Raw genomic sequence first — 17355 nt, 5'->3', positions numbered from 1 at the left:
TATATATATATATATATATACACATATATATATATATATATATATATATATATATATATATATATATATATATATATATATATAGTGTATATATATATGTGTATATGTGTGTGTACTGGAGATCTGTTGAGCGGTTTGTGTGGGCGTCACGTTGTCTGATCGGTCTGGTGGAGACGTGATGCTCTGGGTGTAGGTGTGACTGTTCATTGTAATCATCTGATTCTACCTTCATGTTTCTCTTATCGTGGGGATAAAGCAGCGATATCTCAGTATGTATCGGATACTGACGTCCGGTTGAGACGCTGAAGCAGAAGCTGGAGACCTGGAACATGTGGGTGTGTTCTGAGGGGGCGGGCCCTGATGTTCATATTCAAATGGAAATACTTGAGTGACATCTGGATTAGTGGTTGACCTACATGGGTTGTCCAACAGCAGATGCCGATATTAAGAGAGCAAAACCGCAATTTATTTATTTATATGTAGATATATTTATACAAAATTTGATGGCCAGTTATTGATGTTTTGTAGGAAACGATTATTGTATTAACTGATGGAATGGACTTAAAAAAGACAACACGCACCAACAGGGTGTAATTTAGATTTGACATTTATTATAATCGTTACGTTTGGGCCGATATTCTCCCATCACTGATTTATATCGGTGTAAGTTTTTCAATAGTATCAAGAACTGAAAGCACAGGAAGAGAAGTGTGAGTTTGTCCATTACTTTAGACGCTCGGTCTGTTTGCTTTCTTGCAGTCGGTTAGTTGAGAGGATTCTCTCTCTTGTCTGGTCGGTTACATATGAAGCTGCGGCTGGCTAACTTAGCTTAGCACAAAGACTGGAAACGGGGGGGAACAGCTAGCGTGAGTTAACAGGTTTTATCTCGTAGTTCCCTTCCTTGCAATAATATCAATGTACAGTCGATATTACTACTCAATAATACAACTAGTATCAGTCGGACTTCAGACAGAATATTAATGCTTTTGTCAAATAAACATGGTGTGAGTCACTTTTAAGCAAAAACAAGATTACAAATACAATCCTCCAGTGCATTGAGAACGCACACTAGCATGCTAGTTCATTTAGCCGCTACGTGTCACCGGTAAGACGGCGCTGGTAGATGTTAGCTCTGCTCTCCTCAGAGGTTATCAGGGCCGACAGGAGCCCCGCCGCTCTGAGAACCGGACCCGCCCACGAGCTCTGGTCCCGCCGCACACAAAGATAACGGGAGGCTCAGAGCGGACTGCAGAGTTCACAGCTAGATGGAAACTGGCTAATTGTGAGGAGCTGGTGCCAAACTGCTTCAGAGTTTGAGTTCTCTCCTCCAGTGAGGATTAGCTCTGCAGCTCAGCGGTGACTCGCAGGGTTCTGTCTCCACCCTGAGCTCCAGAAGCTCCTAAATGCTCCCAGAACAAACGTTCTGCGGGTGTTTGACTCGACAGCCGAAGAAGAAAAACAAAAAGGTCAAAATGCTGAAGAACTGCTTCTGAGATGATCTCCAGCTTTCCGGAAAAACCTGAATGAGCCGCGTCTTTCTTCAGACACTGAACTCAACAAGCAAATTGTAGTGACTCAAAAGACTTTCCTAGGTTCAACTACCTCGGGGTCAGTCAGCCGCGTGAAGTGTTGTTGAGCAAGGCATCGAGGCAAGTTTGATTGCTCGGGTTGCAGTGACATCATGATTGAATCCAGTGCAGGTTCCTAGAAGCTCTCCTCCAGCGTTGTTCACACATTCACACTGCATTTTAATTATTTCACACAGCACTAAAGTCCTCCTCAAGGGTCCAGCTTCTCTTTTCATCTCTTGAGTCTTCATTATGTTCCACAAATGCCTAAAAAGAAAAACACTGGACTTTGACTCCACTGTGTATTATTATTATTATTATTATTATTATTATTATTATTATTATTATTGTGCATGTCTTTGTGATTCTGACGCCTCTCGTCCTTCAGGTTGGGACAAGCACTCGTATGGTTACCACGGAGACGACGGGCACTCCTTCTGCTCGTCCGGCACCGGGCAGCCCTACGGACCCACGTTTACGACGGGCGACGTGATCGGCTGCTGCGTGAACCTCATCAACAACACCTGCTTCTACACGAAGAACGACGAAGAACGGCCACAGCCTAGGTGAGGTGTGTGTGTGTGTGTGTGTGTGTGTGTGTGTGTGTGTGTGTGTGTGTGTGTGTGTGTGTGTGTGTGTGTGTGTGTGTGTGTGTGTGTGTGTGTGTGTGTGTGTGTGTGTTAACCTGTGACGGGGAAACCAGGTAGAGAGAGATGAAGTTAGGACAGGAAATGTGAGAATTTGTTTAGGTGCTCTGTAGTAACCCTAACCTACTGGTTAACCCACATTTACATGTTCCAGTGAGGAAGACCAGGTGTGTGTTTTTACTTGCTTGCTGCTCAAATGTCTGTGATTTGTTATAAATAATAAGGATGGGATGATATCGGAGTATTTCGCGGTAAAAAAAACACTCACAATAAGTTGATCGTGATGAATGGAAAAAGCCGTCTAGTGTGCTGTCATGGTGGAGCAGTGAACAGTAGGTTTATTTAAAGGTGTTTATGACGCCTGAGACACATGCAGATACAGACACAGTACACCTGTAGTGGGTGTTTTTTAGGAAAAACTGCATGCTATAAAATACTGGAATTATGCAAGAAAGAACAGAATCATACTTTTTTTTTTTTTTCTTCCTAAAAAGCTGCATTATCTCTAGTGTCCAGCAGGGGGCGACTCCTCTGGTTGTATAGAAGTCTAGTCTAAATGACTCTACTTCTCTCTTGATTTATTCCCTCAGTAAACATTGTAAACATGAGTTTATGGCCTCAATCTCTAGTTTACAGTCTTCTTCAATACAGCATGATGTTCATTTAGTACATTATGCTCCATTTAGAGTCAAACACACCATAAAGAGGGGATGATTTAGGGGCGGGGCTACACGCTGATTGACAGGTCTCTACCAGAGGCGTATACGGCGTCTCTACGTCACTCCTCCTCAGTCCAGACATGATCACTTCCTGTTCACTGGTTGCAAAAAAAACCAACATGGCGACAGCTGTAATCCAAGATGGCGGGTGACGTCACAATGACTACGTGCACTTCTTATATACAGTCTTTGGTCCTGTGCAATAACAATATTTGTGTCTTAACTAAATGTAAGGTACAGGACGATCGTAGATATCGTCCCATGCCTAATAATAAATATCCTACTGTTCAACTGTGGGAAAAACTGCTATATTTAGACTTTAGAATATTCTAATGGCGGCTTAGAGTTGCCATCTTTTCTTTCTTTTTCTGCGTAAGGAATGCGGGTTCTCCTGAATCATGCATCTCTCGTTTACATGACACTTAAGAAATCAGGTTACTGCAGAAAGATGACGGTAACCAGATCGTGTGTGTGTGTGTGTGTGTGTGTGTGTGTGTGTGTGTGTGTGTGTGTGTGTGTGTGTGTGTGTGTGTGTGTGTGTGTGTGTGTGTGTGTGTGTGTGTGTGTGTGTGTGTGTGTGTTTTTAATGCTGACCCTTTCTCTCTCTTCCTCTGCAGGCATCGCCTTCACAGACTTACCCGTGAGTACCCTCATGTTGTCCACTCCTTGTCTGGTGAAGAAACTCTGCTTTAGTTTCCGTAATGAATCAGGACTGTAGGACACGAGGCCGTTGGGACGTCCTGCAGACGGCAGTCACAGTGTTTACACCGTGTGAAGCGTAGTGGAGGGCCGGAACACTTGTGAGGGTTAGACGTTAATGATCGATGAGTCGTGGGTTCTTTGGATGGAAGAGGAACGGGACACATTTCACACTCTTTGACACTTTAAATTAAGAGTATTATAATGGTTATGCTCAGCCTGCATGTTGTCTGTCCGGTCTACTTCACCAAGACATAGTTAAACTTAAAAAGCCTTTTTTATATTATTTCTATGCTGACGATGTGTTTTGTTATTTTGGCAATAATCCGTCATAAATGGGCAGTTTTTCTCATCTGTTTATCCTTTTATTTTAATTTTAAACAGTGTTCTTTTAATTGGATCAAATTTCTTATCTTATATAGCAAGAGAAGCAAGCTAATATGTAGCTACATAGTTATATACGCTGTGCCATTTCACTAGCTCGTTAAAGAATGACTTAATTAGAAGTTTAGCTACTACTTAAATACAACGTTGACTACTCTTGGTGTCTGAACAGGACATCGTCTGCTTCATTATGTGAGCGGCTCCCACACCAAAAGCACATTCATTCTAATGGGATTCATGCATGTATTAACCACATCGTGAGGGGAGGGGGGGGGGCACTTTGTTGTTGCTTGGTAGCGAATGAATACGGGGGGGTACGGCCTGTTTTTGAATGAAATAAGAGTCTTAGCCACAACAACAATAATCCATTGAGCAGCCAAACAGGCCTGGCCTTGAGCCAGACATTCATGTTCCTCCACTGATGTGCGTCACCTCGGCACAGCTGACCTTTTGTGGTTATTGGACCGTGACAAAGGGAACTCTAAGACACACACACACACACACAGTTCTTATGGGGACTTTAATCGACTCTTTATTCCCTAACCCATAACCTACTCCCAGCTCTAATTCAAACCAGTTCCTTTACCCTGACATTTCATAAACCCACACTGTGTCTTTGAAGCTCATCAGCGTTGAGATTTTCCACCTTGTAAACACTGACGTTGAATCATAAATGGAGGAGAAAATATTGTATCTGTAGGTGTTCACACAGAGCTCTACAATACCTCATGTTAGTAGAGACCAGACGAAACTGTGTGTATAAATGTACGTGTGTAAACCATATGGTACGAACAATAACAACGCTGCTGTATTGACGCCGAGATTACGTTATGTTGAGTGTTGATGGAGCTGCTACAATGTTAGCTTAGCATAGCACCGATTTAAACCGAGCTCCACTGAGAAAATAAACATTTTACAAGTTGTTTGTCGTCTTGCGGAGAGAAACAAAACATGAATTCTGACTTTTTACAAATCGGCATCATTATGCAGTTATTTCAGCGTCCGTTTTATTTTAATTAGATCACAGCAAAACCTGTTTATTTTGGGTTCATGCAGCTGTAGTGAACCAGCTGACCTGTGGCCTGCTAGATGCAGAGAACGCGTCTCAACAATTCGCTCCGTGTTTGGTGTGAACACGGCCTGAGACTAGACCAGTCCTAACTCCAGTCTAACCCGACTACGTCACACACATTGTTTTGTTTTATTTCTAAGATTGTAAACTTGTGATACTTTCTGTACCAATCCAAGAACAATCTCACACACACACACACACACACACACACACACACACACACACACACACACACACACACACACACACACAGAGTCCAGCGCCTCCTTGATCAAATCAAGGCTGTGATTAGGTTGGTAGGATGGTGGAACAATGAACCCATAGAAGCCTCCTCACGTCCTCACCTCCTCCTCCCCACCTCCTCGTCCTCACCTCCTCGTCCTCCTCGTCCTCACCTCCTCCTCCTCCTCTTCCTCCTCGTCCTCACCTCCTCCTCCTGTCATCACAGATGTTTCCAGGGAACACGTCGTACTTGACCCGTCTGGGTTAGGCATGCAACACGTCAACAACGTGCACTTCTTCCTCTAGTCTCTCAGAACACATTTGTACTTGTCAGGAAGCTAATCATTAAATATGTAATTGATTAAATATTTTCATAAATGCCTCTACTAATCAGTTACGGGGGGGGGGGGCGGTTTTGTCTCGCTGTCCAGATTTTAAAGTTTTGGATCTTTGTTCTGCTTGCTTTTTTTTTTTTTACCAAGAGCCAGCTGCTGTTGAGCTGAGTTTTGTTTTGGATTTCGTCAGATGTCAGATGACCCTACAGCCTTTTGAGAAACCGATATCTTATCGACCGCACACGTTTGATTGACGGGTGGTTCATCCAATCACCTGCCAAGAATCCTTTTGAAAGCGCCGCCGCAAGTTTCCAGTGTCGGCTTCTCCGTGTGTAAACAAACCATCTGGTCTGTCGGGTTAATTGTTCCTTCATTACAACACACACACACACACACACACACACACACACACTGTAGTTTGTACGTCCAGCCTCAAGGCCAATGAATCTTTCTATTTTTTTCAGTGATTTATTTAGAACGGAATAACAAAGAAACGAGTCAGAGGTTTGTAAGGGACAATAACAGCGGACATGTTGTCTGCATGCGCCAGAACCTCCGTCCGTTAGCCGTTAGCCGTGCTGCTAGCGTTACCAGCTCTTCTCCTGCTGATGTAAACTCGGATATTTGTTGTTGGGTGTGACATCGTCTGGGATCACTCGTCATTCACGTGCGTTCCGAACGTTAGAAATGCTACTTATTGCCTCTTTAATGTCGGAGGAGCTTTACGGGATAGCTTCCTTTCCTGTTATTCCTCCTCTCATTGTTTCCTGTTTTGATTCATTGTCCAGATTACCTCTCCCCTCTCTATCATCCTAATTCTTTACTCTCCCATCTCCCTCCGCCGCAGCCCAACTTGTACCCGACCGTGGGCCTTCAGACTCCGGGGGAGGTGGTGGACGCCAACTTCGGCCAGCACCCCTTCGTGTTCGACATCGAGGACTACATGCGCGAGTGGAGGACGAAGATCCAGGCCCAGATCGACCGCTTCCCCATCGGAGAGCGCGAGGGCGAGTGGCAGTCCATGATCCAGAAGTAAGAGGGTCGTACAAGTGAACCGCTCTGGTGTAACCCTGTGCGATGCGTGTTGAGAGTTGTCATGGCTACAGGTGTTCTTGGTAAGCAGTTTAGGTCATTTCCTGTCACCGCTGTAGGTGACAGGAAGTGACCGGTGACATGACGAGGACGATGGACCTCTTCCCGCATCGGAGAGCAGGAGCCGTGATCGGGAAGTGAAAGCTCTCCATGCCACACTCTGAAGGGATTATTCTCTGTTGCTATGATTACTTGTCCTGAGTGGATTTAATCTCCATGTGATGGAGGATTGGGGTTGAGGGGCGGAGTTTAGGGAGCCGGTGCCTTTTTGTTTGTTTTTTTATCCAGGAAAGTCGTCTCACTGCGTGGGATTGGAAACAGGAAGTTTCTGTGCTGGTGTCAGACTGGAGGAGTGAAGCAGCAGTAACATGATGACCAGACACATTTTTAGAAATGGCTGTATGCAAATGAGAAGCGGTCAAGAAGAGGATTCATCCTTGGAAAAACGCTGTTGCATTGTGGGTCATTTAAATACTGATTTGGGACACACACACACACACACACACACACACATCATTATCTTACACACATTCTTAAAGGATACGGACCGGTACACCAAATGTTACCACTTGGTGTCGCTCTTGATTTAACAGACTGTATATAAGAGAGAGAGAGAGAGAGAGAGAGACGCTGTATACGTCTACGGTAGAGACCTGTCAATCAGCGTGTAGCCCCGCCCCTAAAGCATCCCCTGCTTTATGGTCTGTTTGACTCTAAATGGAGCATAATGTACTAAATGAACATCATGCTGTATTGAAGAAGACTGTAAACTAGAGATTGAGACCATAAACTCATGTTTACAATGTTTACTGAGGGAATAAATCAAGAGAGAAGTAGAGTCATTTTAGACTAGACTTCTATACAACCAGAGGAGTCGCCCCCTGCTGGACACTAGAGAGAATGCAGCGTGCATGTTTACAATGTTTACTGAGGGAATAAATCAAGAGATTGGAAACAAGCCAACAGTTTAGCCACTAAGGGGAAAGCCGAGGCGACCGGTATGTTTACAACCCAAGCTGTCCGTTGTCCATAGGAGCTCTCATCTGTTCAGTGTAATGGTCTGAAGGATTCCTGCTGCAGCTTCTTCGGTTCACTGGGAGCATGTTTTGTGTCTGTGTCGTCAGGATGGTGGCTTCCTACCTGGTGCACCACAGCTACTGTGCCACGGCCGAAGCCTTCGCCAAGTCCACAGACCAGGCCGTGCACGAGGAGCTGGCCTCCATCAAAAACCGACAGAGTGAGTCCTTCCCCGGTTTCCCCCTTTTCTAAATAACGCCAAACAGTAAGACATTTGAAGCCCAGATGGTACCTGCAGAGTTACTGGGAAAGACGGCCTCCCCGTTGGTCACCTTGACCTCTTGTGAACATGTCGGCTGTTGGTTTGCAGAGATCCAGAAGCTGGTGTTGTCGGGTAGAATGGGCGAGGCCATCGAGACCACCCAGCAGCTCTACCCCAACCTCCTGGAGAGGAACCCAGACCTTCTCTTCATGCTCAAGTAAGACCAAGGCTCTTCTCACTTAAAAGAAGACCACATTTGACTGAAATCCTGCTGCTTATAGCACCAAAAGCTGATTACATTCCACCTTTGCTGCATCTCTTTCTTTGTATTCCCTCCCTCCCTCCCTCCCTCCCTCCCTCAGGGTGAGACAGTTCATAGAGATGGTGAACGGGACGGACAGTGAGGTGAGGTGTCTGGGAGGTCGCAGCCCAAAGTCTCAGGACAGCTACCCCGGCTCCCCCCGGCCCTTCAGCAGCCCCAGCCACAAAGCCAGCAGCTCCCAGCCGCACCTCCCAGGTACAGCATGAGAGACACTTTAGTCCTGTCTCACTTCAGAGCCTTCTTTGTACCGAAAAGGCCACTTGTTGAATGATAAAAAGTCATGTCCATCTTTATTTTTTTCTTTTTAGGGTTTGACAGTAACTGCTGTAATGGTGTGACGTCTAATAAGAGCCACAGCTCCTCCCCTCACAGTCACAAGCCCTGCCCCCCGAGCTCTGGCTCCGCCCTGCCAGCGTCTGACGTTAGCCTCAACGGGAGCCACAGCCAGCAGCCCATAACCAGGTACTGGGAGAGCAAAACACACTAAAACCAACAGTTCATATGCTTTTTACAGCTGAATTTATGCTTCGATAAAGGGCTGTGATTGGTACCAGCCCTCGTAGGAACTACTAAACATCAACTTCAATAGCTTAAAGCTACATGACGCTTTCACAGACGACATAAGAACAACTTAACTGTATTTAATAACGTTCATTCCCTTAACGGGCGATTTAACAGCAGTCTCCTCCACTGGGTTTGACGCGTCCACTTTGCCGCTGTGATGCAGAAGTGTACGCCGGGGTGTGTCGGTACACTGTGACATCACCGGTGGTGTGGTTACAGGGGCACAAAATCTAAATCAGACGACAGAAACTGTTTGGCGAGAGAACGTTTTCCATCCTAAAATTTGCGCGACACTATGACACCAACGCGTTGCCCTCCACTGAACTTCCTGTGAGCTGTCGCACATCTTCTCCTCGTGTTCCCGCCTCAGTAGCGACGTGGACATGGAGGTGGACCACTTCACCAACGGAGTGACGGAATCGTCCTCCAACGGTTTCCTCAACGGCAGCTCCAAACACGCCACCGAGCCCGACGACTGCGACGCCGACATGGGTGAGTAGAGCGGCCGTAAACTCCGCTTTTTTTTGCGGTAATCGGGCATATTGCCGGGTCAAGCGCTCCGTCTAAATGCCGTGCTGCGAATGTACCCTTCATTGACGCGTGGCCCGTTCTGCATGCCGAACCGGCACCGTTTGGCTCTGCAGAGGTGGAGTCGACTCACTCCAAGAGGCAGCTGTGCGGCGGGAGCCAGGCGGCCATCGAGAGGATGATCCATTTCGGCAGAGAGCTCCAGAGCATGAGCGAGCACCTCCGCGAGAGTGTGGCAAGAACTCTGCCAACAAGAAGATGCTGAAGGTAGAGAATCACACACACACACACACACACACACACACACACACACACACACACACACACACACCCCTCAGCTTTTGGGCAGAACCAGTCTAAAAGAAAGCGATCTGTTGCCGTCTTCTCCTGCAGGATGCGTTCAGCCTGCTGGCCTACTCGGACCCCTGGAGCAGCCCGGTGGGCTACCAGCTGGACGCCATTCAGAGGAGAGCCCGTCTGCTCCACTCTCAACAGTGCAATACTAGGTGGGTCAGCTGTCCTCTACTACATGTATAATCTAGTGATCCTGGGAATCCTTCTCACGGACAGAGACTTATTGGAACTCATTTGTTTTAAATGATGTTTTATAAACGATTCTGACCCACCGACACACTTAAAGCACACCGTCACTATCGTCACTCTCTGTTGTCTGAAGTCCTGACGTTGTTGCGCCCCCCCCCCCCCCCCTCCCCCCCCCCCCCCCCCCCCCCCCCCCCCCCCCCCCCCCCCCCCCCCCCCCCCCCCCCCCCCCCCCCCCCCCCCCCCCCCCCCCCCCCCCTCCCCATCTTTCTCTCTCAGAGACTCACAACCTGCCCAAGCAGCCCCCACCTGGCCCAGGCCGTGGGTCAGGCCGCCCAGTGCCTCACCATCATGGCACGAACTGGCAGCGGCTCCTGCGCCTTCGCCTCTGTGGACGATTACCTGCACTAGCCCCACACACACACACACACACACACACACACACACACACACACACACACACACACACACACACACACACACACACACACACACTCTCTGAGGACCTGTCCAGAAATGTCTCCTCCTCCTCCATCAGTGTTGTCCTATTCTCTGAAGAGGAGCTCCTTCTGTGAGCCGCCTCCCTCGATCACCAACACCGTCTGAGGATCAGGACGCATTTCTGGGCACATCTTTAGAGTGCTCACACACACACACACACACACACACACACACACACACACACACACACACACACACACACACACACACACACACCAACGTAAATATGAAAATACGCCTCCACCTTGGTTGGCCTCGCAAACCCCCCCCCCCCAGCCCTGCGAGGCTGCCCGTCTGCATCATCGTGACCGACAGCGGCGACGCCAACCGAGAGTAGCCGACTTGAAAAATACTCAAACTGGTGTGGACTCGCCGCAGATACCCAGACCCCCCCCCACCCCCCCTCTCCCTCGTGTACCTGAGGGCACTGAACCGGGGTGGGATAGACTGACAAAAAAATAAAAACACCACCCGGTTCAATATAAATGAATAAATAATAAGAAAACAACAACAAAAAGAAGACTGACCAGTGACCCCTTTGACGTGGTCCCTGTCAACCGACCCCACCGGGCTGAACACGGAGGCGGTCTGATGCTGAGGACAGGATCCAGAGGTCCATCTCCACCGACGCTCCGTTAGGGATCGCCTACCCGTCACACACCCCCCCCCCCACACACACACACACTGCACCCCCTCCCCCCCACCCCCACCCTTCACTCACTTCAGGACTTCGGCAGAGATCTGCGTGACGCATGTGGACTCGGGACTTTGAAGAAGCCAGAGAGAGAATCTGCGGAACTCGACTCAACGTTCCCCGTTTTTAAATCTTGACTTTTTTTTTTTTTTTTTTTTGTGTTTCTTCGTGGGCGGAGTGGAGGGGTGACCTGGCTCTTGATTTAGTTTTTAGTTTCTCCAGGTTTACAAGGCATGGTGCAGACGATTATTATTATTATTATTATTATTATTCTAATTATCATTATATTAATTATTGTTACTTGCATTCACAGTATATTTGTTGAGCGCCAGCAAGAGCAAGTTCCACTTATTATAATAAAGGTCCCGATCCCACCGATGACAGCGTGTGTACATGTTAACGTTTATATATGAATTTAACAGAATGAATTATATCAATAGAGTGAGATATTTAGTTATCAAAGGAAAAACACACACACACACACACACACACACACACACACACACACACACACACACACAATCCCTCAACGCTTTGTACTGACACCAGTGACTCGCTGGTTGTTCGTAGTCTGTACAAGTTTTGACATCTCGTGTTTTGACTCCAGGGTTCCTACATGAGGAGGAGGAGGAGGAGGAGGAGGAGAGGGAGGAAGAGGAGGAGCTCAAGATGTTTGGAGTCCTGAAACATTCTGCTACAGTCTAGCTAGTGGTGGTCAGTTAATGGGAAAAGAATCCTCAAAAGCCTCCAGATGATGTCTGAAATGGAAACCCTGTGTAGGAACCCTGCAGTGACCTCTGACCCTGTTTTTAATTGCGCCCCCCCCCCCCCCCCAGCTGCACAGCAGGTTTGATGCAAAACGTTGTTATTAATCTTTATTTTCGTATCGATGTCTATGCTAATCCCTCAATTTACAAAGAACTCAGGAGCCAAAATATCTTTGTTCCTCCTAAGGACCCCCCCCCCCCCCCCCCCCCCCACAGCTCAAGGCTTAAACTCAGACCAGAACACTCCACAGCTCTTCTCACTTATTTGTGTGAGGAAACTATTAGATTCTCATGCTTTTTATTTTTCCAGAGGATAAAAAAAAAAAAGTATTTTTGGACATATTTGAGGAAACAGCGTCTCAGCTTTAAGCCACCGATCGAACGTCTTTCTCAACCGACTGCAAGACATCGTACCGCTATAGCGTTAAAGGTGCAATAAATAAACAAATACATATACGGGATTCAGAGCATTAATACAGCAGCAGACTGCTATCATCTATGTAAAGATGTAGTAGAGGTGTGTAATCCGAGCTGCTCCATGCTTTGTTGACATAGCAGCACGTGATGTTAGCGCACGTTAGCTAGCGCTAAACTGCCGTTCTGCACTGAGCTCGTACGGCGGGTTACAGCTGAAGCGAGGCGCCCGCCCTCCGGTTCACCCCCCCCCCCCCCCCCCCAACACCGTTAGTGCTGCTAGCACTAGTTCGCGCGTTAGCTGCAAGCCGCCGGCTCAGCCGTCGCGATGGCTCTGCTCCCAATCTCGCATATAAATGGCGCCGTTTGAAAGCCCCTGGATGTTTAGACGGGTTTAGTTGGTCAGATTGGTGTTTATCAGGCATTAGCAATTTTAAGATGTCCGTCGCCTGTTGACATCCTTGAGTTCCACTCAAAGTGGAAGCGAGCAAGCTAAGCTAATTAGCTTCAACGCTGAAAGTGGAAGTTCGCTAACGTCGGCACTGATTCCCGCTCAAATGATACCTTTTCGTATCCGCACACTTCTGTTTGCTCTGGAGGACGTGTTGCTAGCCGTTAGCGCTTCACGTGTTGCTGTTGGAGAGACTAATGTACGAGGTGAAAACGAGAGAAGAAGTCAGAACTGCTCGTTATAGTTGGACTATAGTTACCAGTACGGACATCAACCGTCGTCACTCAACTAACGCTATCGTTGCAGTAAAATAAGTCAACCTGTATTTCTAACGCAGAGGAGACGTACACTGATATCTTTGCAACAACAAAAAAAGGACTTTAATTTCAGTCGGCTTTAATGTCGGGTAGCAGAAGTGAAGTTTGTCGTAGTTTTATGTGTTCGGTTGGTCATTAAAGTCGACGTTGAGCGAGGTCCAGCGCTGGTTTACCTTCAGTCGCTCTCTGGTAGCATTTCGTCGTCTAGTTTATAATTTCTGCTTTTGTTTTTGTTTTGTTTTTTAAAGAAAGCATTTAATGTGTGAAAAGAAATACCCATTGTCCCTCAGGAGGACAAAGAAAAACACATTTCAGTATCGTCAACCGCGCTGTTAACACAAAGAACCAAATACTTTAGGAAGACGACGTCACGGCCGAGTGTTTGAAGTGTTCCTGTGGAGAAACAGGAAACACGACTTCTTCTTCTCCTTTCAGTTTATCCCCTCAGGAGGTCCGGCGTTGACGTTTCACCGCGGTGGATCCGAGCTTTTCTGACTTTGTTTTTCTCTTTATTTAATGTTTCCCCGGATCACGAGCGGCATCGTTTAGAAAACCTCTTAGACAAAGTGTCTGTTGTCTGGTCTGAACCCTATGCATGCCATAGTAAAGTGGTGGTAAGATCAAGTTAGATGTCTCTTCTTCTTCTTCTTCTTTTTGTTTTTTTGTTTCTCCTTCTTTTAGTCGGTTCAGTGTAATGAGGAAAGATGTCCACTGATGACTGTGTGTCCGTTTGGAGAAGAAGAAAAAAAACAACAAAAAAGTGCAATTTGTGTGAGGGTGAAAAGATTTATATTAAAAAATGACAAAACTATGATCTTGTGTGGATGCTGCATGGAGCTGAAGTCCTGAACGGGAAAGTCCACCTTAAAACCACGACGATGCACTTTCTGAGCCTCCTTAAATACCTGACAACAGAGACAACCGGCTAATATTTAAATGATTTAGTTAAATTAGTTTGACTCAAGGTGGCGTGAATGAAACTAGATTTATGAGGATAATACTCATATTTAAGTGGCCAAAAAATTAGGACATTTTACAGTTTAAAAACAAGTATTCATGTTCCCTGGTGGATCAACTAATTAAGCAATTAAGCTTTATTTTTGCCAGTGTTTGATGTTGTCACTGTTGGCTTATGTTGTAGATAATTAGCCAGGATCTACTTTTGTCTTTGATCAACAGTCCAATAACCAAAGAAACATTAAAAATAAGCATTTTTTGCTTGATAAATGGTTCTAACCCTGGGGCTCAGGACCCCTCAGAGGTCTTCATGATGAAGCTGAAGGGTCACAAATCTGTTTCCTTGTTCATTGTGAGAACAGTTTTGCCTCCTGAGCTTTTTATTTCAAATGTTTTGAGTGAATTGACTTTCTGTCCAGAACTAAAATAATCACATCCAGATGGAGCGACAGCAAACAAACTGATTCACTTTTAACCAACCAGATCCTAAAGTGTCTTTAAGACGCTTCAGAGAAACATTTCATGACAAGCAGCAAATCTTCACAGCCAGAGTTTACATTTATTTACATTAGTCATTTATCCAACGCGACTTACAGCAGGTGTTCAACGAAGGTGTTCAAACCGTTTTGGTCGACTTGATTATAGAGTAAACTAATCGTAGCCTTTTCTGAGTGTTGAATATAGAAACATGAACATATAACAAGCTTTTATTAAACAAAGAGCATCTCAAATAACTTGAGTTTAAGGTTACAGATAGAAATAAAAATCTATCCTTCAACACTGAACAGCTGCATCTTCACATGAAACATCCCAGATCATAAACACAACATTTAAACCCGTTGTGATGTTTGTAAGAGCAGTGATGACTCAGGGGTGTGTGTGTAGGTGTAGGTGTGTGTCTGTCTGTCTGTGCGTTTTCATTCAGTGGATATGAGAAGAGGTCCAGAGCGTACGTCCCGTCCTCTCTGTTCACGTTTGGTGTCCGTATAAAGTCAGTGTGCAGACGGAGTCTGTGCAGCGAACGTCTGCTGGACCGGGTCGAGGTTTTGTGGATCCGGTCGGCTCAGCAGGAGGGGACGTGCTGCTCGTGGATCCACCGCTTCTTCAGCTTCTCTGCTTTGGCTTTTTGTTCACAGGCTGATCGGACAGAAGAGACGAGCGATTAGAGAACCAACCGAGACCTCACAGCCACAAGCTGGTCTTTGAACGCTTCATCGGGAAAAAGCAGCCGAAGCGAAGCTTAAAATCGTTTTTCATATTTCATCAAAAACATTTTATTCTACGCGTCTCCTTTAAAATCTCGCCCCCAAAATAACCAGCTTACTTTAACCAGGTCTATCTTTGGTAATTGTACTGGACTCACCCCAGTCCTTCTTGACAAACTGCACGGCTGCACTCTTGCTCCTCCCCGTCTTGTTCTGGAGGGACAGCAGCTCGTTGCCTGAAAGCAGGAGGACACAGCAGTGTAAACGGAGAGACACGCCGGGTCAAAGTCAGACCGAACGCCGTCGATGTCGCCGTCTCGTTCTCAGCAGGAGCCTCGCGAGAGGAGACGCCTCGCGAGAGGAGACGCCTCGGCGGAACGAGACGGAGCGTCACTGTAGCAAAACTCAAATTGAGACAGATCATCGTCTTCACAGACTTCTGCCACAGAGTGTAGCTTGCAAACCCCCTGAATGTGCTCTAGGTTCAGTAACTGCAGTGTCCCTTTCTTACTCGTGGTCCTGCAGCTTCCCGGTCCGTACAGTCTGGACCGGAGGAAATCCTCGGCCGCCTGCCGAGAGGACGCCGACACTCGCTGCCTCACCGTCGTCACCTTGTAGTTCCCATTCACACTGGAATGAGACGACGAGTCCACGTTTAGACACACAGGAACCCGGTCGACCCGCTTTGATTAGATCGAGCAGCCAGTGAGTTCCAACAAAAACAATAAAAGTGCGATCGCATACGTTCGGGCATGTCTCCGTTTCCCACTCTTCGTCCTTCCCTCCTCCTCCTCCTCCTCTTCAGCTGCTGAGGAGAAAACAAGTGGTACAGACCTGAAGCTCATTCTCTACTCGGCACGAGTTTCCTCCAAATGTTAAAAAATGTGAGCTTCTCTACCTCCACCCTCAGACTGATTCTGCTTCCTGTTAAAAACACACAAAGAAAGCAGGTTTACGTGAAGCAGAGATGGTGGAGAAAATGTTTAAATTAGGATCAAGTCACATCCGGACATCTTACTTTGAAAGGGCAGAGTCGATTTCCTCCAACACGTCAGCCGGTAACAGTTTCCTTTTCTGTGGAGTAAATATTCATCTATAAATAACAGATTATATGTTTGACTGCTGCTTCCAGTGTTAAAAAAAAGACTAGGTGTGAAAGTTAAAGTTAAGATACGGTTAGTCACATTGAAACAGAAATAGCCTGTTTATTGTATGTCTATGAGATGGTATAAACAAACACACCGACCTTCTGTTCCTGGAAGAGCTCCTGTCTCTTCCTCCTCTTCTCTTTCAGCAGCTCCTTCTCCCTGAAAACACGGAAATACAAACACATCACAATGCTAGATAATATTTGCTTCTATCTATAATTTAAGGTTTCCCTGTTCTTTGTGAACAAAGAGTAACACCAAACTCCATTTAACAAATTGTCTAAATAAGCGCATCTTTGATTACACGCATGCGCAGAAGTCTTAAAATTTGGCAAGAGTAAAAATCCCCACTTGCTGGGAGACACTCGTCATATCGGCGTTGAAACGGTTCAAAACAGCGTTTTTGTTACAGAACTGCTCGGCTTTTCTGAAGAACGTTAAATGCATTAAGGTAACGTTGGCGGTGGCAATTTCACACGTGCAATATATTTAGCCGCTCAGTGCTGACTATGCGCGCCGATGTGAAGAGTGCAACCAAATAAATCAGAATATGTGATCACGTTTTCGCTTTAGTGTATTTAGTCCGCCCGCAAGCACGCAAACGACTAAAAAGCTGACATTTTTAAATAGAGTTTGGTTTACAGCCTCCCTGTACACACGCTATAAGCTAGCTAGTGAGCTACCTCCGGGCCGTGTCCAGCGCCTGCTTCATGCTCCGGAGAGCCTCAGTCTTCGAGTCCTCAAAGGTCATCTCTTCGGGCGCCTCATCGTCGCTGGACTCGAGTATTAAACTGAAACTATCCGTCTGCTTCTTCGTCTTTGAAGACGAGGCCGTTCTCCCACGTTGTTCCTTCGCCATGTTGGCTTAGAGAGAAGGGAGAGACGTCATCACTCAGCGTCAGGCGGTGACGCTATAAGGAATGCGACAAG

General features: G+C 46.5%; 2 protein-coding genes across 2 annotated transcripts in view; one reads left to right on the top strand and one right to left on the bottom strand.

Annotated features, from left to right (window-relative positions):
• Positions 1-11547, top strand: part of ranbp9 (RAN binding protein 9) — a 16991-nt gene extending 5444 nt beyond the window's left edge. Inside the window, 15 exon segments of the mRNA XM_068726158.1 lie at positions 1957-2111; positions 2113-2134; positions 3552-3574; positions 6494-6678; positions 7863-7975; positions 8126-8234; positions 8380-8534; positions 8648-8801; positions 9274-9395; positions 9548-9652; positions 9655-9698; positions 9825-9899; positions 9901-9937; positions 10251-10279; positions 10281-11547. Coding sequence (XP_068582259.1) covers positions 1957-2111; positions 2113-2134; positions 3552-3574; positions 6494-6678; positions 7863-7975; positions 8126-8234; positions 8380-8534; positions 8648-8801; positions 9274-9395; positions 9548-9652; positions 9655-9698; positions 9825-9899; positions 9901-9937; positions 10251-10279; positions 10281-10382 — 1430 coding nt within the window. The 3' untranslated portion in view covers positions 10383-11547.
• A 3064-nt stretch (positions 11548-14611) lies between these two features.
• On the bottom strand, positions 14612-17321 carry nol7 (nucleolar protein 7). The gene is made up of 8 exons (XM_068726246.1): positions 17109-17321; positions 16524-16584; positions 16296-16351; positions 16176-16201; positions 16022-16085; positions 15789-15907; positions 15436-15513; positions 14612-15209 (listed from the first exon to the last, which is right to left on the bottom strand). Exons 1-8 carry the CDS (start codon positions 17282-17284, stop codon positions 15136-15138), a joined length of 654 nt encoding a protein of 217 aa, XP_068582347.1. The 5' UTR covers positions 17285-17321; the 3' UTR covers positions 14612-15135.
• Positions 17322-17355: the final 34 nt, after the last annotated feature.

The sequence above is a fragment of the Cebidichthys violaceus genome, unplaced genomic scaffold (assembly GCF_023349555.1).
Source record: "Cebidichthys violaceus isolate CVI_PGR_0920_01 unplaced genomic scaffold, fCebVio1.0.p SCAF_38, whole genome shotgun sequence".
Classification (NCBI taxonomy): domain Eukaryota; kingdom Metazoa; phylum Chordata; class Actinopteri; order Perciformes; family Stichaeidae; genus Cebidichthys; species Cebidichthys violaceus.
Note: the sequence above shows the minus strand (reverse complement) of the source record. Positions and strands in the feature narration are given on the sequence as shown.